The sequence below is a fragment of the Monodelphis domestica genome, chromosome 1 (genome assembly GCF_027887165.1).
Source record: "Monodelphis domestica isolate mMonDom1 chromosome 1, mMonDom1.pri, whole genome shotgun sequence".
Classification (NCBI taxonomy): domain Eukaryota; kingdom Metazoa; phylum Chordata; class Mammalia; order Didelphimorphia; family Didelphidae; genus Monodelphis; species Monodelphis domestica.
In genome coordinates, this window is record NC_077227.1 from 225,349,932 (window position 1) to 225,369,241 (window position 19,310).

The 19,310-nt window shown below is 39.4% G+C and overlaps 1 protein-coding gene across 2 annotated transcripts in view; it reads left to right on the forward strand.

Moving 5' to 3' along the window:
- Positions 1 to 18,008, forward strand: part of SLC24A4 (solute carrier family 24 member 4) — a 291,187-nt gene extending 273,179 nt beyond the window's left edge. For both annotated transcript variants that reach the window (XM_056810456.1, XM_056810457.1), the window contains exons 15-17: positions 1,847 to 1,959; positions 4,968 to 5,033; positions 8,038 to 18,008. In XM_056810456.1, the coding sequence (XP_056666434.1) occupies positions 1,847 to 1,959; positions 4,968 to 5,033; positions 8,038 to 8,190 (332 nt within the window). In that variant the 3' untranslated portion in view covers positions 8,191 to 18,008. The remainder of the gene's footprint in view (positions 1 to 1,846; positions 1,960 to 4,967; positions 5,034 to 8,037) is intronic.
- The last annotated feature ends 1,302 nt before the right edge of the window (positions 18,009 to 19,310 follow it).

Genomic DNA, 19,310 nt, shown 5'->3' on the forward strand with positions numbered 1-19,310 from the left:
TTAAAAGAAATAATGAGGGATATTTTAGGTGACTGATAATAGAGAACCAGACCCAGAGATGGGAGATTGTAGGTTTAAATCTGGTCTTGGACCCTTCCTAGCTGTGTGATATGGGCAGCTCAATTAATTAACCCCAATTATCTAATCCTTACCATTCTTGTCTAACCTAACCTAGCTCCTTGGATCGATTCTAAAGACAGATGGTCCATTCCCAAATTGAAAAAATGGTCAAAGGATATGAATAGGTAGTTTTCAGATAAAAAAAAATCAAAGCTATCAATTATATAATGTTCCAAATCTCTCTTGATTAGAGAAATGCAAATTAAAACAACTCTGAGGTACCACCTCACCCCTATCAGATTGGCCAATATGATAGTAAAAGAAAGTAATGAATGCTGGAGGGGATGTGGCAAAGTGGGGACACTAATGCATTGCTGGTGGAGTTGTGAATTGATCCAGCCATTCTGGAGGGCGATTTGGAACTATGCCCTAAGAGCTATAAAAAGAATGCATACTCTTTGATCCAATAATACCACTACTTGTTCTGTATCCCAAAGAGATAAGGGGGGGGGGGGCTTTACTTGTATAAAAATATTTATAATAGTTCCTTTTGTGGTAGCAAAGAATTGGAAATTGAAGAGATGTCCATCAACAGTGGAATGGCTGAACAAGTTGTGGTAAATGTTTTTGATGGAGTATTATTGGGCTATAAGGAATGATGAACAGGGTGATTTTAGAAAGAGCTGGGAAAGCCTTCATGGACTGATGCAGAGTGGAATATGCAGAATCAGGAAAACACTGTACACAATAACAGCAGTATTATGGAATGATCCACTGTGAAACTCAGCTACTCGCAGCAGTACAGTGATCTGGAACAATTCTGAAGGACTTAGGACAAAGAATCCTATCCACCTCCAGAGAAAGAACTGTTGGCATCAGAATGCACATGAAAACACACAATTTTTTGCTTTTATTTATTAATTGAGTTTTCATTTTGAGGTTTTGGTTTTATATGATTATTCACTTACAAAAATGAACAATATGGAAATATGTTTTGCATGTTAATACATGTGTAACAAGATCAAATTATTTGCCAGCTCTGGGATGGGAAGTGGAAGAGAAGGGAGGAAAAGAGACAATTTGGATCATATAACTTAGGAAAACTTATGTGGAAATTTGTTATGACATGTAATTGGTAAAATAAAGAAATAAATTACTTAAAAAAAAAACCCAAACTAAATAAAGACAGAAGGTTAAGAATTAAAAAAATAATAAAATAAAATAATGAATATGTTTACCCAACAAAGATAGTGGGCATTTTGGGATGAAGCAGTTAAATGAACCTGCTAAATATAGATATTAAAAATTATTTGCTATTTTTTCCTTTTCTCTCAACAAAAAGAAAGTAAGACCTCTTTGCTTTGATTTTTGTTGTTCAGTCATTTCAGTCATGACCAGTTCTTGGTGACCCCATTTGGGGTTTTCTTTCCAAAAATACTAAGAGTAGCTTGCCATTTCCTTCTCCAGCTCATTTTACAGATGAGGAAACTGAGGCAAACAAAGACTTTCACAGGGTCACACAGCTAGTGTTTGAGGCCCGATTTGTACACAAGAAGATGAGTCTTCCTTTCTGTAGACTGGGAACTCTATCCGCTGAGGCCTCTAACTCCCTTGCTTTGATTAGACGATCTATATAGAATTTTATTGAAGGCAATGGACAAGAATTGCTTGAGATAAGAAAGGAACAATAGTAATTAAGAACTGCAGCTAGAAAATACACTGCTGAGATCACAAGATTCAATAAAACTGTGTTTTTGATTAACAAAATCTGGACATTTTTTTCTAGGCCTTGGAGACATGGCAGTATCTAATACCATAGGAAGCAATGTATTCGACATCCTTGTAGGACTGGGAATACCATGGGGACTGCAAACTATGGTCATTAATTATGGATCAACTGTATGTATATTTTTCTTACCTTTTAAACAAATTAAGTTATTTCTTTGCAATGTAAAACCAACTAGAAATCGAAAATGACAGGTCAGTTCTCTCTTGGATATGAGGAAAACATTCTTTTCTACCCCCACATATAACATTAATTACTGCTAATCCTCTATCTCTTTTTTTTAAACCCTTACCTTTGATCTTAGAATCAATACTGTATTGGTTTAAGTCACTTAACCCAATTGCTCAGCCATTACAATCTTCTGCCTTGGAACTGATATTTAGTATCAACTCTAAGATAGAAAGTAAAAGGTTTTAATTTTAAAAAAAGAATGCACACATTATCTACCTGACCGGATTGTTAAGAAAAAAGTACCTGGGAAATCTTAAAAAATGGAAGGAAGGAAGGAAGGAAGGAAGGAAGGAAGGAAGGAAGGAAGGAAGGAAGGAAGGAAGGAAGGAAGGAAGGAAGGAAGGAAGGAAGGAAGGAAGGAAGGGAGGGAGGGAGGGAGGGAGGGAGGGAGGGAGGGAGGGAGGGAGGAAGGAAGGAAGGAAGGAAGGAAGGAAGGAAGGAAGGAAGGAAGGAAGGAAAAGAAAAAAAAGCATTTATTAAGTGCTTTCTGATATAAATATAAAGAGTTACCTTTAGTGGTATATCTTTCCCCAGAAAGTGGTGACAGCTCCTCAGGTCAATATAAGAAACACTTTTTGTGACCTTTTGGTCTTCTTTCCCCCTCCTCCCCACCAGGATGATGGTTGTGTCCCTGTGAAGTCTGAAGACCCAGACAGAGTGTAAATTTAGTAGAACAGGCAGTAAAATTCCACCACCTGGGATATGATTTGTGAAAAAATCCTCCCACCCCCATCTCATAGTTGTTCCTTTCCTCCCCTCCCTCTCTTCTTTGCCCACCCTCTAATTCCCACTTCTAGTCCCAATTGAGGGTCATCAATAATCAAAGTCCATAAGATAGAGCTGGGTTGTTATCTTTTTTTTTTTAAACCATTACCTTCCATCTTAGAATACTGTGTATTGGTTCCAAGGCAGAAGAGAGGTAAGGGCTAGGCAATGGGGGTTAAGTGACTTGCCCAGGGTCACACAGCTAGAAAGTGTCTGAGGTCAGATTTGAACCTAGGACTTCCTGTCTCTAGGCCTGGCTCTCAATTCACTGAGCTACCCAGCTGCCCCTATGGATTATTACTCTTCAAGAGGAAAACTAAGACTCTAAGACACTTGGGCAAGGAAGGAGCAAGAAAATTCAGAATCAGTCAACAAACTGAACCCAAGTCTGATACATGAAGGGTGCTGTTGGGGAAAGAGGAAAAAGTAAGGTTCTATTGATCTTGCACTCAAGCCATGACCTGACACCATGCAGGCTGACTTTTTAACTATTGCTGCCCACACTTCTGGTCTGGCTCCAAGGTAACCTCCTGCCTTGGCCCAACGGAGTGAATACATCTACCCACCATGACACCTGGCTCCCAATGCCATTCCTAGCCCTCACAGCAGCCATTCCCAAGGATTCCCTAAACTCTCTTTGTCACAGAAAAGGTGAAGGGGGATCTGGCTTACTAAGACCCTTTTTCAATCAATCAATAAACATTCATTAATCACTTCCTAACTCAGACATGGTGCTGAGGGCTGAGATACAAAAGAGGCAAAAGATAATTTTTTCCCTTAAGAGGATTACAATTTAATATAATGTATTCCAGAGAACACCAATTCGATCCCACAGACATTCATAAAAATGTTAATATATAATAAATTTATTAAAAATTATTCCTATTTCTAGAGTGATTTCCAGTTTCCAAATCCCTTTCCTCAAAATATCCTGCAAAAGGAGGTAGTGCAAGTATTACTATCCCCATTTTACAGATGAGAAAACTAGCCTTCCAAGAGGGAGAATGACTTGCCTATTTACTAAGCACTTCCTATATGTAAGGACCTTTGGAAGCCAAGGAGAGGAACAAAGATAAAATATGTTCCTGTCCATATACTTGGAGAATTTAAAATTCCTTTCCCATTTATCATTATTTACAGTCCTTCCAGGCAATCAAGGCCAGATATTAATCTCCCCATTTTAGGAATAGAAAAACACCCAAGAGATAAGAGGAATGGATGAGAATGGGCAGTTTAATCAATTCAGTCAGAATTACAAAAGTTCCTAAGTAAATTCCTTTTATACAGTCCAAATCAGTCTGACTGCTGACCTTTATAGCTGGATGCATACTGGTTAGAGAACAGAATTTAAAGTTTCCCATGTCTATTAGAACTGCTTTGTTTGTTTTTTAAATGGGAGAGTACCATCAGTGAAAAGCTAAAATAATAAAGTGTATAGAATTCTATTCTGCATAAATGGTAGACAATGCAGTTATCCATTCTGGATCAGTTTCCTCATCTTTAAAATGAGGAAATAGGACTAAATGATCCTTTCCAAGTGTAAATATCTATGAGTGAACAAAAGAGACAATGGAAAGAGTATTGGATTTGCCAAAGAAAAAACTGTTGGGGTCTGAATGTATATTGAAGCCTACCTTTTTTCACTTTATTTCCTTATGAATTTTTTCTTGCATGTGCAATATGTCTTCTCTCACAGCATGAGGAATATGGAAATATGTATTGCATGACCTATTTACTTATTGTCTCAGGGAGGAGGAAGGGGAGGAAGGAGAAAGGGAGAGAATCTGGATTACAAAATGTGAGAAAATAATTATTAAAAATTGTTTCTATGTGTAATTGAAAAAATATTAGGTTTTAAAAAATTAAGTATTAGCTTTGAAGTGAAAAGACCAGGATTCAAATTCTTAGACATCACTTCCTTTCTCTGGGAGTCAGATTCCTTATCAGTGAATTGAGAGGGTTGAGCAAAGGGATTCTTCATGGGGAACTGCTTTCCAGCTTTACAATCCTAATTTATGAGAGCTAAAATGTTCAGATTATAAAACAAGTTGGATGCAGCATCTTGTTGTATTTTCTTCTGTAGCTCCAGTCAAGATTAAAGCTGTTTTTCCATTTGTTTTTCTAGGTAAAGATAAACAGCAAGGGGCTGGTCTATTCAGTTGTGCTATTACTGGGATCTGTTGCTCTTACTGTAAGTTTTTAGACACTTAAAATAGATTCCTTATGTGCCTTCTATTCATTCTGATCTCAGATGAATGTTTCTGTTTGCCTGCAATAATGGTGAACCACTGACCATCTTCCCATCAACTCTCAGTAATCCCTGGAATTGCCAACTTTTAAAAAATCAAACATGGTTTCAGTCATTTATTTATGATAAACTTCTCCTATGAATGGCACCTTCTCTTGCAACTGATAGTCTTAGATTTTTGTCAAAGGCCCTGGGGTTAAGTGATCTATCCAAGATCATACATCTAATATTTTATCAGTCAGAACTTGAGCTTATATATCTGTCTAACTCAGAAACCAACTCTCTATCAATTATCCTTTCTGCCCTAGGCAGGTGACATATAGCTGAGTATGGTGATGCTCATCTGTAATCCTTGCTATTGGGAAGGCTGAATCTTGGGGAGATCTGAGCAGCCACACTAGGTCAGAAATGAAACAGATCAAACTTCCTGTGATTATCACTATTGGGATGGGCCCACTTCCAGTCTTTAATGAGATAGGGGAAAAAGAAAGGTGGGGAAAGAAAGAAAAAGGAAGGAAGGAAGAAAGGAAGGAAGGAAGGAAGGGAGGGAGGGAGGGAGGGAGGAAGGAAGGAAGGAAGGAAGGAAGGAAGGAAGGAAGGAAGGAAGGAAGGAAGGAAGGAAGGAAGGAAGGAAGGAAGGAAGGAAGGAAGGAAGGAAGGAAGGAAGGAAGGAAGGAAGGAAGGAAGGAAGGTGTTGTGAAGAGCTTAAGGTGAACCCCCAGGGGTTCAGGAAGGGTACTTTTTGCAAGGATGTAAGACTCCAAAACTTAGCTTAAAATAAAAAAGGAAAATTTATTAATTTACAAGGTAATGTTAAATCTGGCCAGGAAGACTGTCTCCTAAGGGGAACAACATGGATGGGAAAGCTGTTCTCTCAGATGACATGATTTCTGGGGTCTTTATATTCTTTATGACAGTGAAGACATGACTCTAGAGAGGTATGCCCTGAGGCATGGGCAGAGGGGTTTGGTCATCTGACCGGGGTCTGCCTAAAGACATAGGGGGTGACCCCCATAATTTAGGGAACATGACAGGTAGATGTCTTAGATACAACCTGATGGTATCAAGGTATAGCCTGGAGGTGTATCTCTCTCTCCATCTAAAGGGAGATCCAAGGAAGATAATCCTCTCAGGTCTTATAGGAGTTATCAGATGGTTTGGGTTAGGAGTCACAAGGATAGAAGGAAGCAAAGGACTTTCCCTGCTTACCATTTGCCTGAAACACTTCTATGGTTGGGGGGGGGGGGGGGGGTACAGTGTCCATGCAAGAAAGTGTAGGGGTTAAAAATGAAACGCTGGGCTACATTTATAAGAAATGTGGTCCCTGAAATTAATTACTCAGTCAGAATGACTTTTTATGGTCGTTTATTTACAAAAGGAGAGAGTAAAGTAAGAGAAAAGTGAAAGAAGATAGAGTAAGATATCTACTAAGTACTTTGCTTCCGTCCCTGGCTTAGCCCAGGCAGGGCTAATTAGTCCTCAGCTGGAAGGCCCAGGGATGAAGGAAGCCAGGGCTCGGGCCACGAAGCTGCCTCCTCCTAGGGAGTCCCTCCAGAAGGCCAGGAAAGGGAGTCAGCCTTTTTCACTCACCCATGTGATAATTCTTAAGGGAAGATCCAAGAGCTGCCTCACCAATGTCAGAGTCCCAGGTCCACGCGGCAGATCCTCCACCAGCCTTGAAAACGCTTGAAGTCCAATTATGACTGTAATTCAGAAGGGAAGTTAAGGCTGCAGTTAGAAATTCAGTTTTTATATGAATAGAGATGGTTAAAGACATAAGAGTGAATGAGAATTCCAAGGGAGAGGGTGAAGAGAAAGATTATCAAGACTTGATCCTTGAGGGTCACTAACTTTATGAGAATGGAGAGAAAATGAGAGGCTAGCAAAAAGGTGGAGGGGGGAGAGAGAGAGAGGGAGAGGGGGAGAGAGAGAGAGAGAGAGAGAGAGAGAGAGAGAGAGAGAGAGAGAGAGAGAGAGAGAGAGAGAGAGAGAGAGAGAGAGAGAGAGAGAGAAGGAGAGAGAGGGAGAGAGAGAGAGAGAGAGAGGGAGAGAGAGAGAGAGAGAGAGAGAGAGAGAGAGAGAGAGAGGAGAGAGAGAGAGAGAGAGAGGGAGAGGGAGAGGGAGAGAGAGAGAAGGAGAGAGAGAGAGAGAAGGAGAGAGAGAGAGAGAGAGAAGGAGAGAGAGAGAGAGAGAAGGAGAGAGAGGGAGAGGGAGAGAGAGAGAGGGAGAGAGAGGGAGAGGGAGAGGAAGAGGGAGAGAGAGAGAGAAAGAGAGAAGGAAAGAGAGAGAAGGAGAGAGAGACAGACAGAGAGGAGAGAGAGAGAGGGTGAGAGAGAAGAGAGGAGAGAGGGAGAGAGAGACAGAGAGACAGAGGGGGGGGGGGAGAGAGAGAGAGAGAGAGAGGTTAAGGAAGCAGGAAAAGTTAGAGAAAAGTGTGGTTATGAGGGGCTAAAGAAGACCATTCCTCAGGAATTGGCATCAGAAACTGCAGAGGTCAGGAGGCAAAGAATTGAAAAAAAGTCCAATGATTTGGGAAGTCACTGGCAAAGTTTGGATTTTTTGTTCAGTCATTTTAGTTGTGTTTGATTCTTCGTGAAGTTTCTTGGCAAAGATACTCTAGTATCTTTTCCTTCTCCACTGTCATTTTACAGATAAGAAATTGAGGCCAAAAGGGTTAAATGACTAGCCTAGGGTCACACAGCTAGTAAGTGTCCAACACCAGATTTGAGCTACCCTTCTGAATCACCCAGTAGCTTGATCTGTTTAGAGAAATATACCAGTCACCCACCCTCTGTGTCCACCAACAGAACATGATACTTTAACCTTAAGGTTCTTACACACTTTCCCTTTTAGTTGATATTTCCATCTGAAAGGGCTCCTAGCCCTTTGATCCCCAAGAAACCTAATTTAATCTTATTTCTTATTAATCTTATCTCTTTGCTTCCAGGTGCTTGGTATCCATCTAAATAAATGGAGACTTGACAAGAAACTTGGCATCTACGTGTTGGTGCTCTATGCCATTTTCTTGTGCTTCTCGATAATGATAGAGTTTAACGTCTTTACTTTCGTCAACTTGCCAATGTGCCGAGAAGATGATTAAAGTAAAGCCACAGCCGCTGGGAGGGAGAGTGAGCTGTCTTTGGGCCCTTATGAAGAGGGCATTTAACTTCTCTGTCTTTCCATCCCAAAATACGAGAGTCTTTCCTCCATCACCAGCTAGCGGTCCACCCTTTCACTTGCTGGAAAGAAGAGCAAATGATGACCTTTGGTGGGTGGCAGGAACTTAAAGCCTGGGAGGCAGCATTTCTCTCCTCTGGAGTTTCTCTTTCAAGGTCGTATAATATGGAGGAAAAGAAAAAAAAAGGAGTCTCCCAAAACACTGAGCCACAGGGTCAAGGAAGGGTAGTTACAGTCTCCTTTTGCACACTACAATGAGTGAGACTAGCGTGTGCCCCTTCCCTTCCACCCCTGCGATCCCCAACACCCAGCATTTGTCTTTCCCTGCCTGGCACTCATGCTTTTGGAAATAAAGCAGCCTAGTAAGTCGGAACTCTCCTTGGCTGCATTCAGAGTAGAAACACTGCTCTCAAATTTAACCGCTGGCCTGGGAAGCCAAATTACATGACATGGCATGCACTGTTGAAAACTTCCCCTGGAAAGGCTTGATTTTTTTGGAGGCCTGTGTCATCGGCATGTTGGAGCATTCAGCGATGACACTGAATATGCCGCCACTTGTCTTGAAACCTTTGAAGAATATGCACAATTCTTAGAGTGGAAGATGGAAAAGTGGCGACTGCCATCACCTATGATGATGCACTTGGAGCTTGATCTACGAAATATTCAAAAACAAAGCAACACCTGTGCAGATAATCCCGATGGAAAATGTTATGCTATCTAAAAGGAACATGGTAGAAAATGGAAAAAGTCATGCTTGTGGGAAAGCAAACCTAGATGTAACATTTTCACTGGCACTAAAAATTTAAACTTAGAGATAGAGAAGATGGTAAAAATAACTTAAAAATCTAATTGGGTGCTAACTCAGTAATACAATGGAAATTGTCATGAATAGTTTAAAAATGTGTTTCTTCCATAAACACACTCTGCATCTTCTAGATGACAAATTGCAACATCAATTTGGTTTTATCATCCATTATTCACATTCTACTCTTGAAACTAGGCCATTTGTCAAAACAGTTGTTGAGATACTCCACCAATTTATGATGTAATCACCATGCCAGGTAAAGCAGTGCCATGATTAGTGAACAATGACAAGGATAGAGATGTCCCCTTCATCTCTTTAGGTAAAGGCAACTCTTAAAACCATAATTTCAAGACACAAAGCTACTCCAACCTCATGGTTTATTTTATGTGAGATGCCAGAGATGGTTTATCAATTCAAAATAGATTCAACAGTATAGTTAACATTTTTTTAAAAACTGCTATGTAGCTCTGAAATACTTATTTAAAAGATTTATTAAAATAAACCATTTGAGCTTTCTTAAAAAAGAGCACAATTAATTTTCTACATAGATTTTTTTTATTTTTTTAATGTTTATATAGCAAAAGTCTATATAAGATGACTAAATATTTGATGCATTTTTAATATTTAAATATTTTACAATTAACAGTATATAGGAACCACCCATGATGATTTCAAGAAAATCATATGTTTAAAAACCCACAAAGAAACAGCCCTCAATTAGTGAGAAAAAGAGTGAGTTCACATCAACTAGGGAATTCCTGAAGACTTTGATTGCTCTAATCTATATACTATTCTTAAGTTGGTTTGGGGTTTTTGGGGGGGGAAGAAGGGGGTTCTAGTTAAAGGCATGACCACATTTTCCTGCACCTCTTCTGAATTTCATTAGCCTGAATCTTCACAGGAAGAAGCATTTGTGTGTTTCTCTCATCAATTCCGTTTAGCCTGCATGAGTCTAAGAAGGGAAGGACTGATGCATTATCCTGTTCTCCCTTCTGATTCTAAGTCAGTATTAGTAGTCAGACCAAGAGGAAGCTTTAGGAGCCATGGTAGCTAGACACTGGACCATCCAATCCATAGGTTGACCAGAAGGCTGTGTAAATAAATCAGTGTATACTTCTGGAGGCTGGGAATTTTAGGGAGTTGAAGACGTCTTCCCTGTGGTAGATGGCAAAAACATAGACTAACTTTCTCAGAATAGGGAAAACATGTATAATTTTAACTTATGGCTTGGTTCCTGTGGGAATAAACCCTTGTTTATTCAGGTTTCAGTGGAACTTCATCAAATGCTTAAGTGACCGATGGTCTCTTGAGGTCACATCCTACCATTGTTCCTCATTCAAAGACTTTGCTGAGGACCACAATAGATTTGTAGCAAAATGTCAGAATAAAACCCAGGCTACATAGTCCCAGCCAAGAGGAGCAATGTGTTGATACGGAAAAAATGTTATACTGGGGCAATGTAAAGAATTCTAGATTTAGAGTTAGCAAGCCTGGGTTCTGTGTTGACTTGCTGTGTGATCTTGGGCAAATCACTCCCACTCTGGACCTAAATGACCTCATCCACCAAATGAGGAAGCAGAACTCCATAATCTCAGAGGTTAATTCTAGTTCTTACATTCTGTGTTATAGAACTTACTTGTCACACACGACCATCCAATTACTCTTATGAAGCTTAATTATAAGGAAATTCTCATTATAATTTTCCTTAGAAAAATAATTTTAAGGTTGTGGGTGTTTTTTTTTGAGTAGTCTATTATCATGATCCTTTTAAAACTATAATTGTAAGTACACTACAGCTTCCAATAGAAAATAACAAATGTTTTTAATTTATGAAATCCATGTGTATAGTTTTCTTTTTAATTCACTGTGCCAATGGAACTCTCTTAAAGCCTATAAACATTTTTTTGGACACAGGTATACATATACTTTAGGTGAACATATAATTTTTAAACTGAAGCAGAAATTAGGCCCCAGAGCAATAAACATCAAATGCAAATTTGAAAGAATTATTTGAATAATTAGGATTTTATTTTTTAAGACCTTTTTTACCCTACTTTTATTCCCAGAGCCAATTAGCACATGGAAATGTCTATTCTGTGGAGATGGAAAATTAAAGCTATGTAGATTTTGAATCTTAAGGAAGAAAAATCACTAATTTTAATAGTATTGAAGTTGCCTCTATTATAGCTATCTGGTTGTTCCTTTCACCTCCATTGTCCTGTATAAATTGGATCAGAGTCATTTGGATGATCCATCCTAGTTCTGCTTTTTATTTCCTGAGTCACCTTTACCTCTCTGGATCTCAGTTTTCTGACCTGTAAAACCAGGTAGTTGAACTTGGCTAAAAGTTCGTACCAACTCTTAAGTCAGACTGGGTTTCCCATTCTTGCTGGAGTGAGTTATGGAGTGGATGGTAAAGAAAGGTTCAGGTACCTGTCCCAGAAGTGAGTTCTGAACCAGAAGCAATAGGCAAAGTTTTCTTTCTTGACTGAGTTAACACCAACTCTGTTTTCTGTCATCATCCTATAGTGATCAGTCTTCCCCAAAGAATGCCTGATCAGTCTTGGTCTTGCCTTATCTATTTTCCTGGTGAAACTTCCTTCTTCTGTCTTCCATTCTGATTGAACTTGTTTGGGGTCCGCCATGATGTTGCATGGCTCTTGGCATACTTGTTGATTGAGAGGCTTGAGGATGCTGGGTCACTTGAGCTCAGGAATTCTGAGCAGCAGTGGGTTGAAGCTAGTAGGTGTCTGCACTATTTGGCATAATAGGAAGGAGAGGAAGAAGGAATGTTAGATTTATCTAAGCAAGGTTAGGGTTAGAAAAAGAAACTGAATAAACCATTAATGAATTCCCTAAGAAAAAAACCCCAGGGCCAGATGGATTCACAAGTGAATTCTATCAAATATTTAAGGAACAATGAATCCCCATACTATATAAACTATTTGGCAAAATAAGCAAAGAAGGAGGCCTACCAAAATTTTTGTGGTGTTGATATCAAAGTCAGGAAGACCAAAAACAGAAAAAGAAAATTATAGACCAATTTCCTTTATGAATATTGATGAAAAATTATTAAATAAAATACTATCAAAGAGACTACAGCAATATATCACAAGGATTATTCATTATGACTAGATAGAATTTATACCAGGAATCCAACCTGGTCAAGGGAAGGAAACATGGTCTTAAAAAAGAGAGAGAGAGAGAGAGAGAGAGAGAGACAGAGACAAAGTTGTTTGGTTAATTTGTGTTGTTATTACCATTGTTTCCTTTCATTTCTCTTTGTGTTGTTCTCAGATCTCAAATAGCAGACAGAATGTTAAGTAATAATTAAACATGCTCACTTGACCAAAAAAGAGTCCACTGTGGTTCAGTGGCAAGATCCTTGAATTTATAGGTAGAGGATCTGGGTTCAAATTCAGGCCTTACCGCTTGCTTGCTACATCTGTAATCTTAGGTATGCCTCTACAACTCTTTGGGCCTCTGGTCTTCCTCTTTAAAATGAAGAAGTTCAATTAAATGGCTTTGAAAGTTCCTTCCAGCTCAAAATCAATGATCCTAAATTTGTCTTTCATTATCAAACTCCTCAGAGATACAGAATCTACATCATTATTTGAATAATTTCTTAGTAAGCACATTTAGCTAGGAGATGTGAATTCTGCCAGAATTCTGATTTTTGTGCTCTCTAGGCCTAGATACTAAGGAAAGATTTAGGATCTGCAAGCAGCAGATTCATTTCCCTTTTGTGACAATAATTTATGACAATATGCAAGGAAAGAGGAAGAATGACTGGAGCTGTATCCTTAATGCCCAAAGTTTGGATTTCCTGGGGAAAAACTTATTATTTCAGATATGGTAGGATTGAGAATCATTCACAAGGGGTCCTTCCTTGCTTCCGACTTGCTGCTTGTCCTTGGTACTTGTTTCATTCCAAAGAGTGAGTTTGATAGTGGTGGTGATACACAACTTCCAGAAACAGTGAGCTCCATAGCACAAACTGATGGTCTAAAAGAGTGAATGAATCTTCCTTCCCACCCTAGTTCAGGAAAGAATCTGGCACCTTTAAAGATCTTTTTGAAGTGAATCTACTCTTGTTCTGACTATTCTTCTGTGTGCATGAAGTTTGTGTTATTTAATTAAGTGAAATTGCAGAGGATCCATTTCTCCATTTTTTCCCATGTTCCCTCAGCTGTTCTCTGTTCATCATTTCTTTTTTTAAACCCTCACCTTCCACCTCAGACTCAATACTCAGTATCAGTTCGAAGACAGAAGAATGGAAAGGGCTGGACAATTAAGATCAAGTGCTTTGTCCAGGGTCACACAACTGGGAAGTGTCCGAAGCCAGATTTGAACCCAAGAAGACCACCCGTCTCTAGTCTCTCAATCCACTGAAAGCTGCCCCTGTTCATCATTCCTTAATCAGAGCAGGGAATGAGAATGTAACTAAACACTGGAAGAAAGATGCACACTTTTCTACATTTCATATAGCTTAGAAGTAAGATAATTAATAGTATTCAGGAAGGAGACACTTAAATGCTTGTGGAAAGTCTTAAAGAAGCATCAGCAGAGTGAAGAAAATACTGAATTTGGAATTAGAAGATTTGAGTTTGAATCTTGGTTCTTCTAATTGCTAACCATAATTTAATGTGATTTAATCACTCTGCTTCAGTTTCCTCATCTTTAAGGATGAAGGTATTGAACTATACGACCTGTAAAGTCTCTTGTAATTCCAAACCTACAATCTTAATAAATGACCTTTTTGTCTGATAGGATCAGAAATCTGCTGGGATTCCAAGCATCTTTCTTCTTCTTCCCAATATATCCATGAGTATATCTAAAACCACTGGAGCTCATCCCTAATAAACATTAGCCTACTCATCAGAGTAAAGTTTGCAGATATATTCCAAGTACCTTACTGAGTTATTGCCACAGCCACTCCAATCCTACAGGTCTTCCCACCTCATACCTACCATTTCCAGGATCATTGTGCTCCCCACTGAACCTATGCTCATCTGAAAAGCATCTCCTCAAAGTTCCTGCCTCGAGGAACTTAAGAATCCGGGATTTCATTCCAGCCAAGAGGATCCTAGAACTTAGAAATGGAAAGGACCTTGGAAAACCTGGTATCCAAAAGGAAGCTGAGCTCTGGAGGCGATAAATGATATAGCCAAGATTCCAACCCAGGTCCCTTGACTCTCCATCTAGCACTCATTCAACTTTAACATGTGTGTTTTCTGTTCTTCTCAGTCAACCATGCAAGTCCCTCTCTGTGGAGAGATTTGGTTAGCAGCTTCCTCAAAACTATAAGAAGGGGCCTCTCCAAAACCACTCATTTTGAATAATCTTTTCCAAATGTCTGTGATGCAGCCAGTACTGGAGTGAGAAGAGATGAGTTTGCTCCACATCCATTTCAATTCTTGTATTCAGTGAAAACAAGCTTAAGTAGCTTGTCATCGATGTCCTTTTTTGCTTAATAAAAACAATTTCTTGTCATCAAAAATAAGCTTCCAAGTTAGATAACAAAACACTCGGTCGCCATGTTTTGTTTGGCGTGAGGATTGTTTGTCAAAAAGACACATTCATTAACCAGGACCCCAATCTAACAAGAAATTTTGGTTTAGTGGTGGGTAATTTGTTTATAAAAAACACCACACTTTGGCTTGGACTTCAAGCCAAAGAATTATGGTTCAAATCTTGGCTTTCCTGTTTGTCTATGTAGTAATGTAATTTCTCTTCAGGCCTCAGTTTTCTCATTCCTGAAATGAAGGGATTCAGAAGCTCTTAGATTTAGAGCTGAAGTCCAGTCTCTTCATTTTATGCATCAGAAACCTGAGCCCAAAAGGAACAGGTTAAGTGACTTAATGAAAGATATGAAGGGATAGTGAGAGAGAGGTGAGATGTGACCCTAGGTCCTCTGACTGACCCTTGTGCTCTTCCCATTTCACCAACTGTCCCTTCCCAAAGTAAATCTTCTAATTAACTAAGTCTAAATGGAAAGGCTCATTTTACATTAAGATTGGGAAATGCTAGAAGTCATGGTAACCTGGCCATCATGCTGCTCTCAGACACAGAGGAATTATGCTTCAATGTACAGCTTAGAGGAATAAGCATTTTCATCTTGATACAGCCATCATTCATTGGCCATTCTTCACTGTTGCCATTTTGTTGCCCTCCTCACAAAAGAGAGAGCTACATGGTGTTGATGATCAGACTGTCTTCATGAGGTCATGTGTTTGAGAGAACTTTAGCACTTAAGGGATCCATAATTCCATAAATTTGGAGAATCACACAAATCTGGTCTTCCTGAGTTCTAGGTCTGCAAAGTTTGTGTAGTGGCCAACCATCTCCTGAGGAGCATCTCCGAATTTAGCCAGGCTGCTTCTTGAGTGATAGATAGGCAGTCCATTGCCAGGCTTATCCGTGAAGTTTTCCTAGCTCAGTAAGACCTACCAGAACTAGTGCTTTGTTGGCATGACCCTCAATGGGTCTACCCACTTTAAAGAAACATGGGATTGTTGTATCTGGAGTTGCAAAAGAGCTTAGACGTCATCTAGTCCTTCTCCACCTATTTTCCAGATGAGGAAATTGAGGCTAAGAGAGGTAAAGAGAAATGCACAAGGTCACACAGATATGAAGTAGCAGAACCAGGATTCAAACACAAGCCCCCTAAGTCCAGATCCAGCACTTCAGTTAAAGACTTTAGGGAAGGTCTAAAAAAAAAACAAACCTTACTTTTCACCAAAAAATATCTGAATCTTGGCAATTTTGTTTTTAATGATATGTTGCACTCCTTTCATGCCTCCTGTGGATTCTTTCTTCATTGCACATGCCTCTGCCACAAGCTCGTAGCTATGGCTTATTACAGTATACTCCTTTCAGCTTCCTGTGCTTCTGAAGTATTTTGTTTATGTGTAGCATTAGTGTCCATCATGGGTTAATCTGAGATTTTGCTCAACTTCTTCCTCAGTTCTCTAGGTAGTAGTTGCCATTGGGGGAAAGAAATGCTTGATTAGCCCAAATGTTGAGAGAAAAACAAACTTTTAGGAAAATTAAAAATACTTTGCCCATGGGAAATTAAGGAACTCAACAGAGTTAAAATTCTGGAATCATCTGCTCTTTATTCAGACTGATAATCTCTCAGTTTAATCTATACACAATGTTATTGTTTGCCAGAATTTCTACATAGTTTCTTTATTAGCTCCATTGGCCAGGACTTTTTCAGTGATGAATCAAGAAGGTAAATGACTCTAGAAAATTCATTTTTAAAAAAAGGAAAATATTTGCAATTTGTTGTTGGGATTTTTTTTTTATTATCCACATGAGATTTTGCTGGGTTTATCTTTATCCCCCAAAGGAAACATCATTCCAATAGTCAATAAAGACTTAGCTTTCCTAGTCACTAACCCAGATCCATGTTTTTTCCTTACAGCAGGGAGGAACAAAACCATCTGACATCCTGTGACCTTGAGCTCTGTCATCATGTCACATCATAGATTTAAAGCTTGGAAAAACCTTAGAAGCCATCAACTCCAAACCCCTCATTCTACGGATGAGGAAACAAGCCAAGAGAGATAAAAGAGACTTGCCCAAGAGTACCCGGGTAGTAACAGAGGCAGGGTTTGAACCCAGGTCCTCTGACTTTTAAAAAAAAATTAGTGGTATCATTAAAGTAATTTCAAGTAATTCATTTTATCTCTCAGCGCCTCTGTTTTTTCTTCTGTAAAATGATGGAATTAGACTAGATAACCTCCTCTAACTCTAAGTCAACAAAGCTTTCCCACAATAGAAGGTTCCAAAAGTTTTGAAGTCCAGAACATCTTTAACACTTACCTTTTACTTCCCCCTATAGTGCAAGGAGATCAGAAAGCAATTGCTAATCACAATGGCAGGATTTCTCTTTCCTCCTCACCCCACTTTTCCTCCAAACAAAACTATGGTATCTTGTAGGAATGGAAGCTCAAAAAAACTGCCGTACTAAGCTGAGTTGGGGTGTGTGTGTTGGGGGAGAAAATGGAAGCATATAGTTCCATTGAATGGACCATTTGTTTTCCATGCTGTTTCAGAGATGCTGCTGGACCTTGAATGCAGAGCACTTTGGGGGGGGACAAAGAGGGGAAATAGAGTCACTTTCTGAGTCTCCTAACAATTGCCAAAGTGGAATTGTTACTCAGCTTTTTAGAGAACAAAAAAATTAGATTCTTGATGACCTTAAGAAGATGGTCTTCCAGATGTGGCAGCTCCTGGGCATTAGGGGCAGAATCCAAAGAAATAAAGTTTGGCAAATGTCTAAAATTCAGGCACAGATGGTCCCCAGGAGGGGCTCCCCTTACCACTCCAGACCTAAGGACTTGAGGAGCAGGGAACCACTGGGTACCATAAATGGTCTGAGCCTATGCAGAAACCCACTGATTTACCAAGTAGCAATTATGTGGCATGACATGTTTGGATTCCACTGAGTACCAAGGATACAGCTCTTTCCAGAATGTGTTCATCATCAGGAAAGAACCTTTTGTAAAAATACAACTTCGGAAGCCACTACCCATCTTTTTGTGGGGTTCATCCAGGCCCTTCCATCTGACACACTGGACTGGACTCAAGTGCAAAATCTCTTTAATAATAGGCTGGGGACAATGAGTTGGGAAATGGAAAATGACATAAATGCATTATGTTATTTATTTTTTCAATGACTGTGACCTTCTGCACTGTGAGTACTCTGTGATATGGGGTCCTTAGTTTAAAAAAATTGTCATTAAATCTGAATGAATTAATGTTCTTGATTTTAAGACATTGGCATGATTTTCTGATTATTTTTATTGTGAAGAAAAAAGTATAGAATAAATATGAATTAAGCCTTTCTAAGACATCTAGCAATCAGTATTGTAATGCAATAGCTATATCAAAAATCTGTGCACTCTCAATAAAATGAATGAGCACAATTTGCGTTTTCTGCCTTGTGTGGGGGTGAGCTCTCCACCACTGGAAGTCTGAAAACAGAGTCTGGATGACAACTTGTCAAAAAAAAAAAGCCCAACTAGATTCACGTTACACATCTGAGTTGGGTTAGACGATTTCTAAAAGTTCCTTCCAGCTCTTGGATTCCATGTTTCTCTAGTGTTTATTTTTCAGGCCAGATAGATATCATTTCTAATTTTTAATTAAAATGCAATGCACCTCTTGGGAGTAATGATTGTTTAAAGCACAGATTCTTTTTGTATAAAGAAAAAACCTCCAAAAAGGAATAAAGGCTAGAGTATTTTCATAATAATAATAAAACTGATCAGAATCCTGACTGCTGAATTTTGTCAGAAGGAGTGATTCCAAAACACCCATAAGCCATTTCTGCCTAATTCAGGTCTGTCCTGATAGAAATGCTGATTGAGTTAGCAAAATCTCATTCATTCATTCATTCATTCATTCATTCATTCATTCATTCAGCAGACACTTGTGAAGCGACTAATATGTTTATTCAAGACACTGTGCCAGATGCTGAGGGTGCAGAAAAGAATGGCTTTAAAGAATACAAGACTGAAGTTGGGGGAAGGTCATAAGACTGGAGGATTCACAGCTGGAAGAGACCTTCAAGACCAGCTCAATATCATAGTGGATAGAGTGCCAGATCTGGAGACAGAAAGTTCTGGGTTCAAATGTGACCTCAGACACTTCCCGGCTGTTTGGGCAAGTCGTTTAACTCTAATTGCCTAGCCTATACAGCCCTTCTGCCTTGGAATTGATATTAAGATAGAAGGGTTTAAAAAAGAAAAGAAAACCCGTCTGATTAATGCCCACATTCTAGATGAGGAAAGTAATGAGGATGCGATTGCTTTGTTCAAATGTTCAAAGCCATATCCTCTAGAAGGGGAATTTGCCTTATTTTAGTTGAGTTCAAAAGGCAGAAGCAGGAGTCATGGAGGCAAGTAAAGTAACAAGCATTCATTAGGCACTTACCTTGTACTAAGTGTTGAAGGCAAAAAGACAAGCCCCTGCTCTCAAGGAGCTTGCATTCTAGTGGGGAAAGAGAACCTAAAAGGGACATGAAAGAAGAATGAGAAGAAATAACTAAGGGGACGTGCCAGTAAAAGTCCAGAGAGTGAGAAGCAGAGTCTGCAAAAGAATGAAGGACAGCCAGCCCAGCCTCTTCCCCCAAACTAAGACCTGCCTCCGGAGAAACTCACCAATAGGGAAATGGGGCAAGGGATGTCCCTGGATGGGAAGACCCCAGGGGGGCAGCAAGGTGCTCA